The sequence below is a fragment of the Talpa occidentalis genome, unplaced genomic scaffold, assembly GCF_014898055.3.
Source record: "Talpa occidentalis isolate TD23 unplaced genomic scaffold, MPIMG_talOcc4v2.1 talOcc4.6, whole genome shotgun sequence".
NCBI classification, from domain to species: Eukaryota; Metazoa; Chordata; class Mammalia; order Eulipotyphla; family Talpidae; genus Talpa; species Talpa occidentalis.
Genome location: NW_023604972.1, coordinates 110,737,794 through 110,755,714, shown reverse-complemented (window position 1 = coordinate 110,755,714; position 17,921 = coordinate 110,737,794). Strand labels below are relative to the sequence as shown.

Here is a 17,921-nt window from a genome sequence, read left to right as displayed (position 1 = left end):
TAGAATGTTTTGGAGGAATTCCTTTGCATAAGTATGTTTTCCTTCCAAGTTAGGTAAAACAAGAGGAAGTGCCGCATGTTATTCCTCAGGTAGCCTCCAGACAGGTTTACACAAACATAATTATGTAAGAATAAAATTTACTTGGAGGAACCAGAGACCATGTTCCCACACGGGATCTTCAAGACCCCCATTGTTCAGAGGATGTGGATCAAGGGCAAATGAAAATGCCACAAAGCATGCCTACTGTCCTAAAGGCCTCTTTTTTTTTTTTTTTTTTTTTAATTTTGATTGCTTGATCATTGTAAGCCTTTAGTTTTTTCAGAGTTCTGACAATTTGCTTCTGGCAATTTCTGTGGAGATGTGGGCTCTTGGAGTTCCACATTTCAGCATTTTTGTTGGTGTCCTTCGTATGTCCTTTCATATTTTTAATGCTCAAAGTGTAACTGATCTGGGCATTGGGAACCCATTCAAATTGGTTTTGGTGGTGTTTTGATATTTCCGAATCAGTATTTGGACACTTTCTTTCTTTTTGCTACAAGAAAATATTGCAGACTGATTTTGTGATCCAAATCCCTTATAAATTGATTGAAATAGATTCTGCATGTCAGGGTAACTCTGGATCCTCCCATAATTACTGTGGAACCAGATAGCCCCGTACCTGCCTCCCTTTCTCCCTTCAAACCCTCCCCAAAACTCTGATTTCTTTTGGTGGAAAATGGTTTTTAGAAACCAGGACTTGACTGTTAATTATTTTCATTGCTATTGTAGCATCAGTATGTTTTGGCACTGTCTCAGTGCATAGATTTTTGGGGAAGGGAGACGTATATTTATCACAGAGGTATCTGTCTTTATATGGTATGTATGTGAACATTAGTATTCTATTATTATAAGACCATGGGTTAACTATAGTGACATGATACACAAACCACAGCATTCTTCCTAGCTTTCATCCATTCCTCTATTGGTATTGCATTCTTTGAGTTATAAAATGTTGTTTTCATTGTTCTAGATATATTTACGTATTTTGTCAAGTCCCCTGTTTATAACCTGTCTTCTGTTGTAGTTGCTGCCACTCCCTCGTGTGGACATCCTCCTCTTCCTGTTTAGCACCTGTTCTCGTTGCTATTTTCCTCCTACTACTTTGGGAGGAATTCAGGCCTTATATACTCTTTGAGGTCAGTGCCCCACCCCACTGACTCTGAATGGTTGCCTTTCCTTACCCTGCTTTGACTCTTGACTTCCTGTGCTGGGCCCCTCTCATGTGTTGATATTCCCTCTGAGCTATATACCCTGAATCTAAGCAGGTTGTGTGGAGTCCTTAGCGCTTTTGCTCCCCCTCTTATACTGGCCTTAGGCCTGCATACAGGAGAAGAAAACCTTCTTTTAATGAAGCTTGTTAATATGTTAAACTAAGTTTAAAGAGAGGCAATATTCTACATGTTTAATGTAAAAGGAAGTAAAGATGCATTTGAATAATCATCTGGTTCTTGTTTATTATGAAGGAATGTTAGTAGTTTGACTAAATTTTGAGAAACCTTATCTTAATCTTATTCAAGGGTTTATATGTAGATGGTCTGGTAGTTAAAAAATACTTGTCTTTTTATAAGTTTAACAGTTTTTAGCTTGAATCTTGAAGGTATAAGTAGTCTTCCCAATTTTAATGGTGAGCAAAAATTGAGACTTCTCCAAAGTCATTCAACCTAGTAAATTGCAAAACTTAGTTGAAGCCAGGACTGTTGGACTCTGTGATCTGTGTTCTTTGTTAAAGATCTGTGCTCTGCCTTTAGTTAAAATACTTTAGCTATTGATTGATTTGGGGTATTTTTTTTTTTTTTTTTTACTTCATGACTCTCAAAGCTTACATTGTCTGAAATACAGACTTAAAAAGGTAGTAAGTTTCATGTTCATTTTGATGAATTCAGTTTGATTAGGTTTTTCATTGAAAACAGTTGGCACAGTTTTGCTGGATTTAGATGTAAAACATTTAAGAAATATATTTGTGTCCTTTTTGCTGTATATTGTTTTGGGCTGAAGAACTATATATAGGGCTTTTAATTTATCAGTTTCATTTTTTTTTTTTTAATTCAGGCATGTGCACTTAAAAATATACAGAATTTACAGTTTTGTTATCTTTTTTCTTCTCAGAACTAGTTTTCCCCTAGGGAATTTTTATTGTTGATTCAGACTTCAGGTACGGATTCATGAACAGGTTGTAAGCTGACTGAGAGATAATTTTGTATGGACAGTAATTAAAAATCTTAACTCTTTATGTTTATCTGGAACCTTCATACTTTATAATGGAATCTGGCAGAAAATTTCAAGATAAACTCCTTGGGGTGCTACTAGGACTGCTGATTTTCTCCCTTCTCCCACTGTTGGTGGTAATCTCCTATATGAACCAGTTGGTATAAGTGTAAAAGAAAGATAAAAACAGCTCTTCCACAGGAGGCCTACACACCGCTGCTGGGCCACTGCCATGTCTCTAGTGATCCCTGAGAAATTCCAGTACATTTTGCAAGTATTCAACACCGACATCTATGGGTGGTGGAAAATAGCCTTTGGCTCCAGTTAGGGTGTGGGGTGAAAATTTGCTCATGTGGTGTTGAGGAAAGCAGACATTGACCTCACCAAGAGGGCCAGAGAGCTGACAGAGGATGAGGTGAAGCGTGTGATCAGCATTGTGCAGAATCCGCGCCAGTACAAGATCCCTGACTGATTCTGGAACAGACAGAAGGACATGAAAGATGGGAAATACCATCTTTCCTGGTCAAAGGTCCTGGCCAACAGTCTGGACAACAAGCTCCATGAAGACCTGGAGCTACTGAAGAAGACACAGGCCCACAGAGGGCTTGTGCCACTTCTGGGGACTTCGTGTTAGAGGCCAGCACACCAAGACCACAGGACACTGTGGCGTACTGTGGGTGTGTCCAAGAAGAAATAACTCTCTAGGCCTTGTCAATGAAAAGTTCATACGGCAAAACAAAGCAACAACAAAAAAGAAAGATAAAAACATTCTTAGTGTATTTCTAATGTTGCTGTCTATTAGGTTGCTAGGGCTGCCACAACAAAATGCCACAAACTGGGTAGCTTAAACAGAAGTTAATTTCCTCACAGTTTTGGAAGTTAAAAGTCCAAGATCAGGGTGCTGACAGGATTGATTTTTTTTTTCCCCCCCAAGATTGATTTATTTATATAAGCACTGGGTACAGTCAGAAGTGTGGAAGGGTGAGAGAATTCACCAGAACCAGAGCAGAGAGCAGAACAGGCAGACTGACGAAGTACACTGCTGAGGGGAGCAGCAGGCGAGACAGGAGAGGTCTGCGCGCCATGTGGGACCCTCGCCCAGAGGCCGGGGATCGAACCAGTGCTGCAGAGACTGTGGGCAGTTTCGCAACCCAGCGCTCAACTGCTGTGCCACTGGGGAGGCCCGATTTCTTCTTTTTGGCTTGCAAGTGTTACAAGCCCCTACCCAAGAAGAATGGGTCCTTTGCCCTCTAGGAAAAGAATTCACCAGAGAGTCTTAGATGTAGTTGAACCAAGTAAGACATATTAGAGAGAGTCATGCATGAGGGAGACAGTGTGGGAAAGGAGAACTTAGCCTGGTTCCTGGAGGGGAGTTAGGAGTGGATGTATTATTTATTTACTTATTTATTTATCTATTTATTTATGCATATAAGAACTGGGGTAAAGGCCAGAGTTGTGGGGGTTGAGAGGATTCACCAGAGACAGAGTGGGGTACAGAACAGGCAGATTAACTGAAATACACTGCTGAGGGGAACAGCGGGTGAGACAGGATAGGTCTGCTGCACCATGTGGGTAGCTCCCTGGCCGGGAATCGAACTCATGGTACAGTGGCTGCGGAATCTTCATAGGTTGCTTCTTAATCCCTTGCGCCACCAGGGAGGCCCAGGAGTGGATATTTAAAGGGTAGGTTCATGAGACCTGTCAGAGGAAAGCAGCATTATAGCCTGTTTGTTCTGGGTAGGACTCCTTTGGGCATGCGCAGAAAGGATTCGTACCAGCTGCTCACGCCTGCTCTAAGCCTTCTCCTTCCAGGAAGTTGTATGATAATCATTAGTAGGGTGCAGTGTGTTTTTCCTATCATGACGCCTGATGGTCAGTGTGGTGGGCCAAAATGTTTGGACAGGACCTGTCAGTCCACCTGTTCAAACAGGACTTGGGGCAACTCATCCTATTGATTGCCAATTTCTTTTACCTAGACTGTCTCCTAGATGCCACTGTTTTCCTGCCTCTCCATGTATTTTCTTCTGTACAACCCTGTTCTCTGTGTGTTAGAATGAGTAGGACCCACCCTAAGTGCCTCTTTTAGTCAGTCATCTCTTTAAAGACCTTATCTTCAAATATGGTTGGTTTTGCAAGTAGGGGAAGTTGAAATTTCAGTATATGAATTGGGAGGTCATAACATACAGGGAAAGGAAGATGGAATGAACTCAGATGGCACAAAGCACAAATAAAAGAAAGTGAATAGGGTGGATTTTGGGAATATTGCATGATACCACTACACCAGCAGTGCCTGTTTAGGAGGGATTTTGAAACTTTAATTTGCTTTTACACTTGAGGGGAAGTATTATCTTTCTACTCTCCTAGATTCTCTGGTAGGGGCCCTGCAAATTAGACAAAAGATTAGCAAGATCAAACAAAACTGTTCCTTAGCAGTATTTACATTGGGGGAGAGTATCCAGAGGTGAGTAATTCAGAGATGGTTAGAATTTGGGATCTCTGTTTCTATAATTCCTTACAAGAAAGGGAGGAATGTGGAAAAGGGTGCTTAATGGAAAAACATACGACTTTTTGGAAAGATAGATAAATGGACCCTTAGAAGAATAAATGGGGAAGTAAAAGTTTGTGACTGTGGCTGGGTATGGTATATATATATATTTTTTTTTATCTCAGGAGAGAGTTGACCCCCTTCAGGGGAAAGGATTTATTAGTCCTTTGGAAGTCTCTGCTTTTAAAATAAGGGGTTTTAGGAACTCAGATGCTTTCAGCTCAAAATTTTTTCATGTAAGGGCAGTATATTTTGGGTGGGAATCCTCATTCCCTTCACCCACTGTGTCTGTAAATATTGTAATACTAACTACTTGCTGCACCCCCCCCTGCAGTGACCTTCAGGGCTAATGGCTGTTGCCATGGTCCCTGAGGTCCGGCGTGGGCAAGGAACCATGCACGCAGGGGGAGAACAGCAAACTCCCTAAGATGCAGAGAAGCCGAATGCCTGCCAAGAAATAATGACCACCAGAAGCTGCCACAAAAATGATTAAAAGAAATGCTGACCACCTGGAACCTTATCTCGCTTTCTCAAGGCCCACAAACTTTATTCTGCTACAACTGTCTTTCTAAAATCTTTCCTTTTTCTGGTCATTGATTGCTAATTAAAAAACATACGTAATTTAATAATTAGGCTAATGTAAATGAAACATTACTAAACACTGTTATAATAGAATTGTTGGTTTAATAATCTTTCTATTATGTGCTTAACTTTAGTACCTTTGATATTAACTGCATTATAATATAAATTTACCTATGACAATTAATTATGAGTAAACATAAGTAGGTAATAGTAGTAGTAGTTAGTACAAGAATATAGAAAGAGTTAATAACCTGTCCAATTAGGAATGAGGCTAGGTCCAGGTGTAACTTCGGACATAAATCACTGCCCTGTCAATTAAGCTAAGCCTATGAGCAAACTGATCTCTTTGATGTTCACTGTTCCTATGCCTTTAGAAAAAACATATATATACTTACCACTAACTTAATTAAAGCGCACTCAGATTTTCACTCTCTTGAAGTGTGTCTGTGTGTCATTTATTCATCGAATCCCTGACCACCCTGCGCAATCTCTCAACCCTGAGACGGCCTCATCGTCCATCGCTGTGCTGGTCCGCGGCAACTACTGTTTTGCAGAACATGAATTATAACATTTGCCATTAGCTATTTATATTCTTTCAGATTGGGTTTAAATTAAAATTCATAGACATTGGGCAGAGAAGCTGATATACATTTAGCAGTGTAAGGACTGTACCCAGTGCATGTTAAACAGGCCTCTACATAGACATTGCAGAAGTGAATATTTAGTAAGGATAGGTTTAGTTTATAATTTCCCAGTTAACCAATTTTTGAACGAAACCCCTTCAAAAATGATAAAATTTAACTGTTCAGTTTTTTGTGAATTTTTATTTAGTACAAGCTAGCAAGTGTATTTTCATTCCTATTGAGTTACTGGAATTATAATTTTAAGTTTCAAAAAAAAGTTCCTGGTAATCTAAGATTCGCATCACAAACAGCACAAAGCAGTTTGGTATTTAGTGTCAGGTCACAATAGATGTAAAAGTCTTTTATTCTAAAACATTTCAGTATTCATTTTTATTTCAGAAGACTTCAAAGTGTAATGCATTTAAATTAGAACACAGAGTACCTGATTTTTTTCTTGGAGGAATAATTTTAGACATACTCAAATATTTTGATCTTTTAAATTATATGTTCTGGTGCATTTGACTTTTCATTTTGAATTAAATAATTTATAAATTCAGGATGTCAATGAGATTAAAATATTTGGTATTCACATTAAATATATTTTAATATTGATATCTTTAGTGTCTGGATTTTTATATTGTTTATTTTGATTAGGTAAACTCTTAAAATCTTGTATTGTGAAAGTGATATTGTAACAGGGTGGTCCCCAGGAAAAGGGGAGGTTCCCTGGGAGGCATACTAAAATAAGACCAAGAAATACACTGGGAGAAAAATCACTTTACTGCTCTCTTTAACCTGGATCTGACTCTTGCGCTGGATTAAACTGCCAGCCTTCCTAGACGCCAACAACAGTGAATTTGAAAGGACTGATAAAAAAGAACTTTTAACCTACTTTTACTCTGTGACCCCTCCATCTGACTATTTTTACCTTTTGATTCCTTCATCTGACCATTGATGATTACCATATCTATTATCTCATCCTTCATTACTTTTCTATCTGTAAGCCTTCTTTCCCCACCTTACCTTCTCTCCCTTCACTCTCTCTCACTCTGAATCTCCTCTTGGATACATTTTGGGTTTCTAATATGAACCTGTTCTCCCCGAATTTCAATTATCTGCTCTTTCCAAATGCATATATTTTGGTTTATCACTAAACCTCCTGTTGTACTGAAGGTCTGGATATGTGTTTTGTGGGATTTTGTCTCAGATTTTAAGTACTAAGAAATTGATAGGACTTTAAAAAATTCTAACCTGGTATTTCCATTTGAAATAGTTTTGAAAATGGAAGATTGCTATGGTATTGATACTTTGATTATTAAAAAAATTCCCATTTTAAATTACTAGATTGCCATTTCATTATTAGATTATATTATAGATTATATAATTTTTTATAACATTTATTGTTTTTAAAAATTTTTTTTAAAGATTTATTTACACAAGAACTGGGGTACAGGCCAGAGTCGCGGGAGAGTGAGAGAATTCACCAGAGACAGAGCGGGGAGCAGAACAGGTGGACAGACTGAAAACACTGCTGAGGGGAGCAGCGGGTGAGACAGGAGAGGTCTGCCATGCCATGTGGATATCTCTCTGCCTGGCTGGGAATCATACCCACGCTGCAGAGGCTGTGAACAGCTTCACAGCGCTGCGCTCAACCTGCTGCGTCACAGGGAGGCCCTATAGATTATTAATTTGATTAGAAAAAATAATAAGCTTTATATTTAGATTAGTGCAGTTGCCCATTTGGCTTTTGCCTTATTTTAAAACTGAATTTACTATCATTGAATTGGGTTGACAACTTGAAACTTTTATTAATGGAATTGAGATACTCGCAAAATGTTTAATATGAAGAGGAATAGTTTCTAAAATATTTAAGATACCCATTGTGATGATTGTAATTAGAAAATCCTCTTTTATTATGGAAAACATCAAATACGATTGTTCGTATAGAAAAGAGCATACACCACCTTCCATGCAGCAACATTTACAAACATAGGAACAATCTCTTTCAACTATACCCCTGCTCAGCATTTTCTGATTTATTTTAAAGTAGATTTCACATTTATGAATTTAATTGTAAAGACTTCAGTATGTTTTTCATATACCACTATATTAACATTATCACATTTAAAATGATTATAATTTCTTAATTATAGCCAAATAGTTTGTTAATGAAACCAGATCATTTGGCCTTAGAAAATTCTGTGATCTGGAATTTATTAAGTTCCTCAGATGTTTAACTTGCTCTTCCTCTATGTTGAATTTCCTGTGAGTTGATAGACCAGGTTTAGACCAGGTTTTAGATTCTTTATGGGGTGGGGACAAGACTACCTATCGATAGTGCTGTGTATGTCTGTTGTGTCTCACTTGATGTTTAGTCTATTAGTGATTAGGCTGCTGTAATTTTGAAAAGTTTTATTGAGGTATTGTTTACTTAAAGCTAGCTAGTTTTAAGTACATGATTTCATGAAGTTTGACAAGTGTGTATTTGTATAACCAACACCATAATCACGATTAATACTCCATTACCTCAAAAATTTAGTCTTTCCCATTGCAGCCATCCCTTCCACCCATACCCCACTAATTTAGTTTCTGTGACTATATTTTTGCTTTTTCTTAAACTTCACTACAAATGGAATGGAGGATAATATTGGTCAGGAGCTACATGTTTAATTACTTCCATTTTTATGACAGGGACTTGCAATGAGGTGTTGAAGCCTTGTTTCACTGAGTCGGAGAGACTGGACCTAAATGGCGCAGCATGACTTTGCTCCAGCCTGGCTTAATTTTCCTACTCCACCATCATCAACAAAGGTACTCTCGCATCTCTTTCCTTTTTGTCTTTTAGTCTGCCCCTCTTTCTTTCATGTTCTTCACCAGTGTATTTGAGATGGAAAGTTTAATTTTTTTTTGCTTTACCATCTAAGTTATTTCCTGTTGTATTTCCTGTTGGTTTTTATTTAATAAAGTCAGTTTTCAATAATCAACACACTAAGCATTTACGTCAAGGTTGTTTTTGCAATAATCAAAGTTTTATGTGATTTAATTCAAACAGGTGTGGAATGTTGAATCTACTTTCGCAGTTTACTCTTGCGTACACTATTCTTCTGACAACTTGGTTTACTTACTTTCCTAAAGATATATTTTAAAAAATTAAATTTTTGAAGTCTTTTCAATTAACGAATACTTCTTTTTCAAATAAATAAGACTGAATTCCACATGACTGAAATTTCAGGGTATGATGAAAACTTTGCAACATTGTTACACATCAAGACTCACTGATATAAAAATGTTCATTTTAGTTAACAATGTTCATTTAGTTAAAAGCTTAGTTTAAGACTTAGTGTGCAGGGCCTCCCCTGGGCAGGCGCGCACTATGAAGCTCTCTGCAGCCTCTGCAGCGCCAGTTCCATCCCAGCTGGCCGGCGAGGGTCCCACATGGCGCAGCAGAACTCTCCTGCCTCGCCCGCTGCTCCCCTCAGCAGTGTATTTCATCAGTCTACCTGTTCTGTTCCCCACTCTGTCTCGGGTGAATCCTCTCACCCTCCCACGCATCTGGCCTATACCTCGGTTCTTGTATAAAATAAGTAAATAAATCTTTATTAAAATAAAAAAAGACTCTGCATTGAAGTTGTCATCTGTTTATATAGCACACTAAGAGGCAATTTGAAATTGATTAGAATTAATCTACTTGCCTAATATTTGTCTTTCATTTTATTTTTCCCTTAGTTCAAGAAATTCTTGGCTATTAATCAAGGCCTACAATGCTAAGGCATTCAACTAAACCTTTTGGGGTACAGGTAGTTCTTATGAAACTCTTTATTAAAAGCAGCTCTTACCAGAACAGTTTTAACTTGGGAATTTCTTCCCCAATAAGGATCATAACAAATTTGGCCATAATATATTGAAAAAGCTGCATTAGAGTGACAGGCAAAAGAATTTCATTGTTTGAAAATAGATCTCAATGATGAGATAAATTGACTTTATTTTAAACAAGTGGAGTCTCTGGATGGTTAATTGATTTGCCTGTTTTCACATAGACAAGTAGTGTATTCTGTACTCTAGAACACATCCATTAAAATGTCATTCATTCTCTCATTTGGTGTATCTGTTTTGAGTAGGGACTGGGTATTTAGCATACCGAGGTGTGTGTAAAAGCAGACATGGGCCTTTCTTGTAGAAACTTAGAAACAAGTAAGGAAGTTATTTAGTGATTAAATTATCATACTAATTTATATAGTTATTGTGGATTAAATGTGGACTAGAATCCAGGTACATTTCCTATTATGTGCTCTTTCCATAGGACTCATTTTAGAATTCTGTAAAATGAAATGATTTTAACATTTCATTTCATAGACTTGCCACAAAATAGGATTTAGGGAATGGAGGTAAGTATTAAGTTACTGAGATCACTTAGTTACGGACTCTCTGTTTGCCCCCTTTTCTCTTAAGTCCCTGCAGTTTACTTTTTTCTTTTTCTTTTCCTTTTCACCTGCTCTTGCTCATATGTCCTTTTAATGGGTTTGTTTCCCTTCCAGCCTACTTCAGAGTCTGGCTATATAGGAGTTTTCTGTTTCCTGGTTTATTTCCTTGTTCTCTGAAATAAGTGTGAGACTAGTTTTCATTTTAAAGTAGATTGATAAAAATTAGCCAGTAGAAAATTAGTTGTGAAACATTAAGAAAATAGAGAATAATTCGTATCTTCATTCAGATGTTAATCTGAGTTTAAGACTCTTGATCTGAATTTAGACCCTCATGAACAGTGATGAGTAATTTTGAGAACTGAGATTGCCCATTCTAAATTTTCATTTACTTTAAATCTCCAGAAAAAAGGTTTGTTTTAACTCTTAACTAACAGTATTTGAAATTATTTCCTTCGACTGTGCCCACCTTTTAGTAATGACTTTTACCTTCTGTCATGTTTTTTTCATTTCTTAGAACCACTGTTCATCTGTTCTCATAATTCTTGTCATTTGCCAGGGACCTTTAAATCTTACTCTGAATAAATGGAAAAACTTTACTTGCTATTAGTTCTTTATTTCAGCTTAATGCAGGTCTTTTATTTCTTCTTTGAAAGAATGATACCTGTGAAGACTTGAATTATGGGTAGGGATGTTTTCAGGCTGCACTTCATTGGGTTCCTGAGGTATGTAGAATATTAGCCCCATCATGTGGTGAAATTTTAAACTGCAACTGATTCTTTATATACCTCTTTACACTGATTGGGACCAGGGTAGAAGAAAAATTTACATGTTTATATAAATACTTAAATACAACTAAAACAAAAGTTGTATACATATAGTATATTGATATTTTCTTTTGTGATCTTTGATTCTTTTTCACTCCATTAAAAATGCATTTTAAAAGCAACATTTTTCTTGTTGAAGGAATACTGAAATGGTTGTAGACACTGGAAAGTTCAGATAGTGAAATCTCCTTTGCTTTAGATCCTTTTCCTTCCCATTATCTTATCCTTATAGTCACAGTGAAGTAATCTTTCATAGTAATTAAAGAAGGAATGTACCAGGGATGTGGTATTAAAAGGCTGTGTGAGGGCCTCCCCGGTGGCGCAGTGGTTGAGCGCTGTGTTGCGAAGCTGCCCGCCGCCTCTGCAGCACCGGTTCTATCCCTGGCTGCTCCCTGGCCACTGGAGGAGGGTCCCACATGGCGTGCAGACCTCTCCTGCCGCCCGCTGCTCCCCTCAGCAGTGTACTTCGGTCCTTCTGCCTGCTCTGCTCCCCACTCTGGCTCTGGTGAATTCTCTCACCCTCCTGTGCTTCTGACTGTACCCAGTGCTTGTATAAATAAATCTTAAAAAAAAAAAAAAAAAAAAAAGGCTATGTGAGTGGCAGAAAATAGGGGAATTGTTTTATTTATTTATTTTAAAAAGATTGGTTGATTGATTGATTGATTTTTACATATATGCATACAAGCACTGGGTACAGTCAGAAGCGCAGGAGGGTGAGAGAATTCACCAGAGCCAGAGCGGGGAGCAGAACAGGCAGAAGGACTGAAGCACACTGCTGAGGGGAGCAGCGGGCAGCAGGAGAGGTCTGCGCGCCATGTGGGACCCTCCTCCGGTGGCCCGGGAGCAGCCGGGGATCGAACCGGCGCCGCAGAGGCCGCGGGCAGCTTCGCAACCCAGCGCTCAACCGCTGCGCCACCGGGGAGGCCCAGGAATTGTTTTATTTAAACAGAACAAAAAAATAATAAAAACATATTATGGTGAGATTGTTACAGTGAATACATCTTGTTTGTAATCGATATTCTGAGTTCTATGATTTAGAGTATAGCAGTGTAGTGCTTTATTGATTAATTTATGGCAACATTTAAAAAGCAATGATTAATACTGTCTTAAAACTTTCCTTTAATACAAAAGCAGTGTCAACTTGCACTGAAAACATGTTCTACTATACTTTAGGCAAAGAAATGGTAAGAAAATTCAGTGGGATTGGTAGCCAGGTCATTGAAACTTCTTGTTTGCTATGTAGAGTGAATTTTTTTTTTTTTTTTGGTCAACTAATTTGGATGTTCTAGATATCAGAGAAAGTTAAACTTTTTCTTTTAAAGATTTATTTATTTATTTATTTATACATACATACATACATACATACATACAATAACTGGGTACAGTCAGAAGCATGGGAGGGTGTGAGAATTCACCAGAGCAGGGAGCAGAGCAGGCAGAGGGACCGAAGTACACTGCTGAGGGGAGCAGCGGGCGGCAGGAGAGGTCTGTGCGCCATGCGGGACCCTCCTCTGGTGGCCGGGAAGCAGCCAGGGATCGAACCGGCGCTGCAGAGGCTGCGGGCAGCTTCGCAACCCAGTGCTCAACCGCTGCGCCACCGGGGAGGCCCGAAAGTTAAACTTTTAAAAGGAATCAAGAAAGATTTAAAATGTGTAGTAAAGTGCTAGAGATCTTCTGTGGTTTGCTTACTCTAATATCTGATATAGTCATCATATTACATACCAATCACTTTGTAAAACGCTTTATATGAAGATTAGCAAAAATAATAGAAGGTAAATATGTTGAATTTTGACCTCATTAACAGATGAAGGTATTACTGGCTTTTTAATAGAATTTGCAGAGACCCATTATAACCCTTGGTCCACATTGGACATCATATGGGGACTTGATCAAGTATACTTAAATGATCACTCTCTATACGATCTAGGATTGTGTCTCTCTAGTGAGAGAATCCAGGTTGCCAAAACAGATTGTTTGAACTAAGTTCCTTTTTGGCTAGCTTATCACCCTGGCTTGTGGACACTTTAAAGAGAAAAAAATCATGTCCCGGGATGATCGGCACAGAATCCTAATATTTTTAAATATTAAAATTTAACTTACTAAAAAGAACCCCAAAATGATTTTTTTTTAAGATTTATTTATTTATGCATACAAGAACTGGGGTACAAACCGGAGGTGGGGGGGGGTTAGAGAATTCACCAGAGACAGAGTGGGGAGCAGAACAGGCAGATTGACTGAAATACAGTGCTGAGGGGAGCAGGAAAGGTCTGCTGCGCCAAGTGGGTTGCTCCCTGGCCAGCCTGGGGATTGAACTTGTGCTGCAGTGGCTGCAGATAGCGTCATAGTTTGCATCTTAACCCCTTGCACCACCAGGGAGGCCCAAGGACATGATCTTTTTGACTGTGCTGCAGTCATTGACTGAACTGTTACCATTAAGATTTATGTGGAGAATGTGGGCTGTAGATATATTGCTTTGAGTTGACTTTGAGGAGATTGTTCCAATGTTAGTATCAGTTGCTTGTGAACAGTAGGAATTTTGCTTTTACTGTTTCTAATAGGTGGCAATAGCTCAGCTTTAACAAATTAACTTCTAATGTTTTCATTTTTCCCAAAATTTTGTATCCTCATTGCTACACTGTTTCAATTTGGTTAGTGATCCTTTGACTCACTGGCCATAACCATGTTCTTCATCTGGTACCTTACCGTGATAAGACATCTCTTCCTTGTGTTACTGAAAGGAGGGTGAAAACAGTCAAAGCATCATTTGAAATATCTAGTTTCCATCCTACCTTTTACCACTTGGTCACTAACCAGTGAGGGAACCTCTCACTCTGATCCATCACTTGAATGAGAATAGTTGCAAATTCTGGAATTTCTCATGTGGTTCAGAATTTTCTTTATTTTTTTGCCTGAACTTAAGAAGACTTAAAATCTATTTGAAGTACTAACACTAATCTGTATTTCACATAGGGTTCTTTTACTTACCAGTGTTATGTCCAGTTGACCCATGTCAGAGACAAAGCATTATCTCTTGCCTAGTTGCTCTGTAGTTCCCCCCCCATTCCCCAACCCCCCTACCCCCACTTGCAGTTGTAGCTTCAAGTTTGGTAGTTCAGCTGCAGTGCTGAATATTGAGAAGTAACTGTTGGGGTACATATCAAACATTTCATGACCTCCCCCTGTTTGTAATTCCTCTGTTGACTCTGTCCTTTCTGTCTCCCATCCACCCTCCTGATTTTCCAAGAGCATACTAGTATGAGTTTGTATTTTCCCATTCATAGCAATTCAGCCAGAAAGTATGTCATCAGATTTCAACCTCTAAGGTAGTTATCAAAATATTTCTTAGAAATAGTTTTCCTCCCGAGTAAAAATCTAGTAAATAAAAATCCCTCTGTCTTCCACTTCTGTTGTAGTTCATGTAGGAAGGACAAAGTTAGTTAAATGTCTGGCAAGAGATTTCTGCCACATTATGGCCACACCCAGAAGAAGTTATGAGGAACTGATTGGACTTATGACTCCTCTCCTGTCTATGTGGTACTCCAGGAAACTGAGTAAATCTCCGAGGTGGCTTAAGTCATCTTAAATAACCGACTCAGAATTTTCTTGCTTTCATCTTCCAGAAGGCTTTAGCTCTGTCATCACCAAAGCTGTTTGTGTCTGCAAAGGGCTTGGGTTTTTAACCATACTTGCACATTAACAAAATAGTCCATGAATGTTTTCTTAATTGCTGGCAGATGACATGAGATATCTTGGACATGTTTATTTTTCACAGCACAGAAAGTGGCGTGAGAATAAGATTCTGGGGTCCGGGAAACTGGTACCAATAAGTCCTAAGCAGGGGCAACATGGAGGGTCCAATTGGATGATAGGGTTACATGTAGTGAGTTTTCATCATAACTGAGGATCTCTTTCCTTTGTCTTGGAGGGAGTTGTAACATAAACACAAATCTGAGAAATGGTTAGGATTTTTTTTTTTTTAAATTTAAGCTTGGTGTTTTGATTGTGATTTTATCAGATTAATTAATTAATATTGAGGATCTTTGTAAATAATTGTGAATTTATTCTCTTGATAATAAAAAAAATTTGCTTTGGAGAGGAGGAGTTTGGAAGTAAATTTAGAGAGCTTAAAATAGACCTGTAGCTTCATTTGTCATTATTTTCTGATGTTGAAGAAAACCTTGAACTATAGCAAAAAATTTAAATCCAGTAGTATGTGATATAAAATACTGTGTTTATTATAAGAACTATATTGTTCCTTTTCTTCCTTACAGTAGCATTTTGCCTTTAAAGTTTTTGGGTATAAATAGATGTAGGCGCCTTGAATAGGTTTTTTATCATTTATTATTTATTTATTTTTGAAAAGTTTTATTTATTTATTTATACAAGCACTGAGTACAGTCAGAAGCACAGGAGGGCGAGAGATTCACCAGAGCCAGAGTGGGGAACAGAGCAGGCAGAAGGACCGAAGTACACTGCTGAGGGGAGCAGCAGGCGGCAGGAGATGTCTGTGTGCCATGTGGGACCCTCGCTGGCAGCTGGGGATTGAACCTGCACTGCAGAGGCTGTGGGCAGCTTCGCAGCCCAGCGATCAACCGCTGCACCACCAGGGGAGGCCCTTGAATAGTTTTTTAATTTCCACCAGAGGAGAAAATACACCAACAGTGTTATCATTCTTACCTATTAAAAGTTACTCGTTACCAAACACAGAGGAAACAACCACAAAACTTTCTTTATCCTTAAGCATTCCTGTTTATAACTTAGGTCAGAGTATTATAGTTTTTAAAATTATATTTTAAGATTCATGTAAATATTTACCTGTATGTTTACAATTTGTTTCAGTCGTCACTGAATTTTGAGAAACATTCTGAAAACTTTTCATGGACAGAAAATCGTTATGATGTGAATCGTCGACGACACAACTCTTCAGATGGCTTTGATTCTGGTATTGGACGTCCTAATGGAGGTAAAAAATTTGCTAAGAAACATCAGAGTTTAAGGAAAATTTTCTTCCGCTTCTTTTGAGACTCCTTTGATTGCGATTCCGTCTTTAAGCGTAGCCATCTTTTTTGAATTTGTAATACTTTGCTTTCATCAAATGAAGGTAACTTTGGAAGGAAGGAAAAAAATGGATGGCGTGCACATGGAAGAAATGGTACTGAAAACATAAATCATCGAGGGGGATACCATGGTGGAAGTTCCCGTTCTCGTAGCAGTATTTTCCATTCTGGTAAAAGCCAAGGACTACATGAAAACAGCATACCCGACAATGAAACTGGGAGAAAAGAAGACAAGAGAGAACGCAAACAGTTTGAGGCTGAGGATTTTGTAAGTTTCTTATGATTTTAATACAAATGAGGTTTCTGCAGTGCCATTTTAGCATCAGGGTGATATCATGAGGTTTTATCAGCCAGCATAGCTTAGCTTTTTTCCTACAGGAATGACAATGTACAGGTCCAATTATTTTCAGTCCTTATTTTTTGGAGGCTTTTTTGTTCATAATTTCCCTCCTCTAATTCCCTCTCCCGCTCTACTTATTTTTATGTCTAACAATGTCTTTTATTTTACGGCTTATGCCAAATTTATGTTGTATTATTCTTTATAGAAACTTAAACAGTTTCTCTTAGAAGTAATGGCTGAGCTTAATGGCTTATTTACAAATGCATCATAATACTAGCTTTAAAAGCCATCAATTTTTTGGGAAGAATACTTTATCTGTCCTCTTTATTTAGATTATCTCTTAAATAACACATGATTATTCATAAATGTGTCTTAAGCTAATCTCAATGATAGTTCTCTTGCCCTTAAGCTACTTTCTCTATTCAAAAGTTTCTTTGCGGTTAGGGAATACAAACTAATTCTTGGCTTAGGCCAGATGCAAATAGGTATGAGGTAAGTAGAAACAACATTTTTGTATATTTTTTTTTCTATTCTAAATCTCACCGTATGGCTTGTGTAAACTCTCAATTTATGTAAGTCTTACTAATTCCTGGTGGTTAATTTTTCTGGTTATGTTGTTTGTTTTTTATTTTGTATATATTTGACTGGCTCTATGAGCCCACTAGTTGTTCTTGACCTTCAGAATACATAGGTGAACAAACTAGGCAAGGTCTTCACGGTCACTGAGTTTCTGTTCTAGTGGGGATATTTATAACATAAAAAGTTATTAGTATTTTTCAGAGAATTTAGACCGGAAGTGACTTCTGACTGAGGTCGGGAGAGGTTTCTAAGAAAGTTTCTCTAGGGAAGATTGATCTGGGAATACTTCATAAAGAGTGAGCTTTGTTAGAATGGGAGAGGGAAAAGCCTCATGCCAAGGCCAAAAGTTGGAAGCCAGTTTGTCATGTTTAAGGGATAAAAATTTGGCCACTATAGGCAAAAAAAATCATTTTAGGCCACGTTAAAGAGGTGGGAAAGGGTTTTAATTGAGAAGGACATTAGCAGGTAAAGGTAAAGAATTTTAATTTAACTGCAGACACAGTGGAAATCCTCCCTGGAGGGTAATTATGTACGCTGATTTTAGTTTTTTTTTAAAGGCTACTGTAGTTGTTAAGTCTTGAATGGATTACATTGTGAGCAGGGAGGCCAGTTAGGAATCAGTGTCAGTATCTCAGGAGAAAACAATGATTTGAAAATAAGTAGTTTGGGATATAGTTTGACATTATTTTGCACAGAAGGTGGAAGT

The 17,921-nt window shown here is 38.1% G+C and overlaps 1 protein-coding gene and 1 pseudogene across 2 annotated transcripts in view; both read left to right on the top strand.

Moving 5' to 3' along the window:
- The window catches only part of GPBP1 (GC-rich promoter binding protein 1), a 66,750-nt gene that overhangs the window by 26,240 nt on the left and 22,589 nt on the right, over positions 1 to 17,921 (top strand). For both annotated transcript variants that reach the window (XM_037530607.2, XM_037530608.2), the window contains exons 3-5: positions 8,686 to 8,805; positions 16,079 to 16,202; positions 16,341 to 16,564. In XM_037530607.2, coding sequence (XP_037386504.1) covers positions 8,743 to 8,805; positions 16,079 to 16,202; positions 16,341 to 16,564 — 411 coding nt within the window. In that variant the 5' untranslated portion in view covers positions 8,686 to 8,742. The remainder of the gene's footprint in view (positions 1 to 8,685; positions 8,806 to 16,078; positions 16,203 to 16,340; positions 16,565 to 17,921) is intronic.
- On the top strand, positions 2,036 to 5,980 carry LOC129144782 (40S ribosomal protein S18-like; annotated as a pseudogene).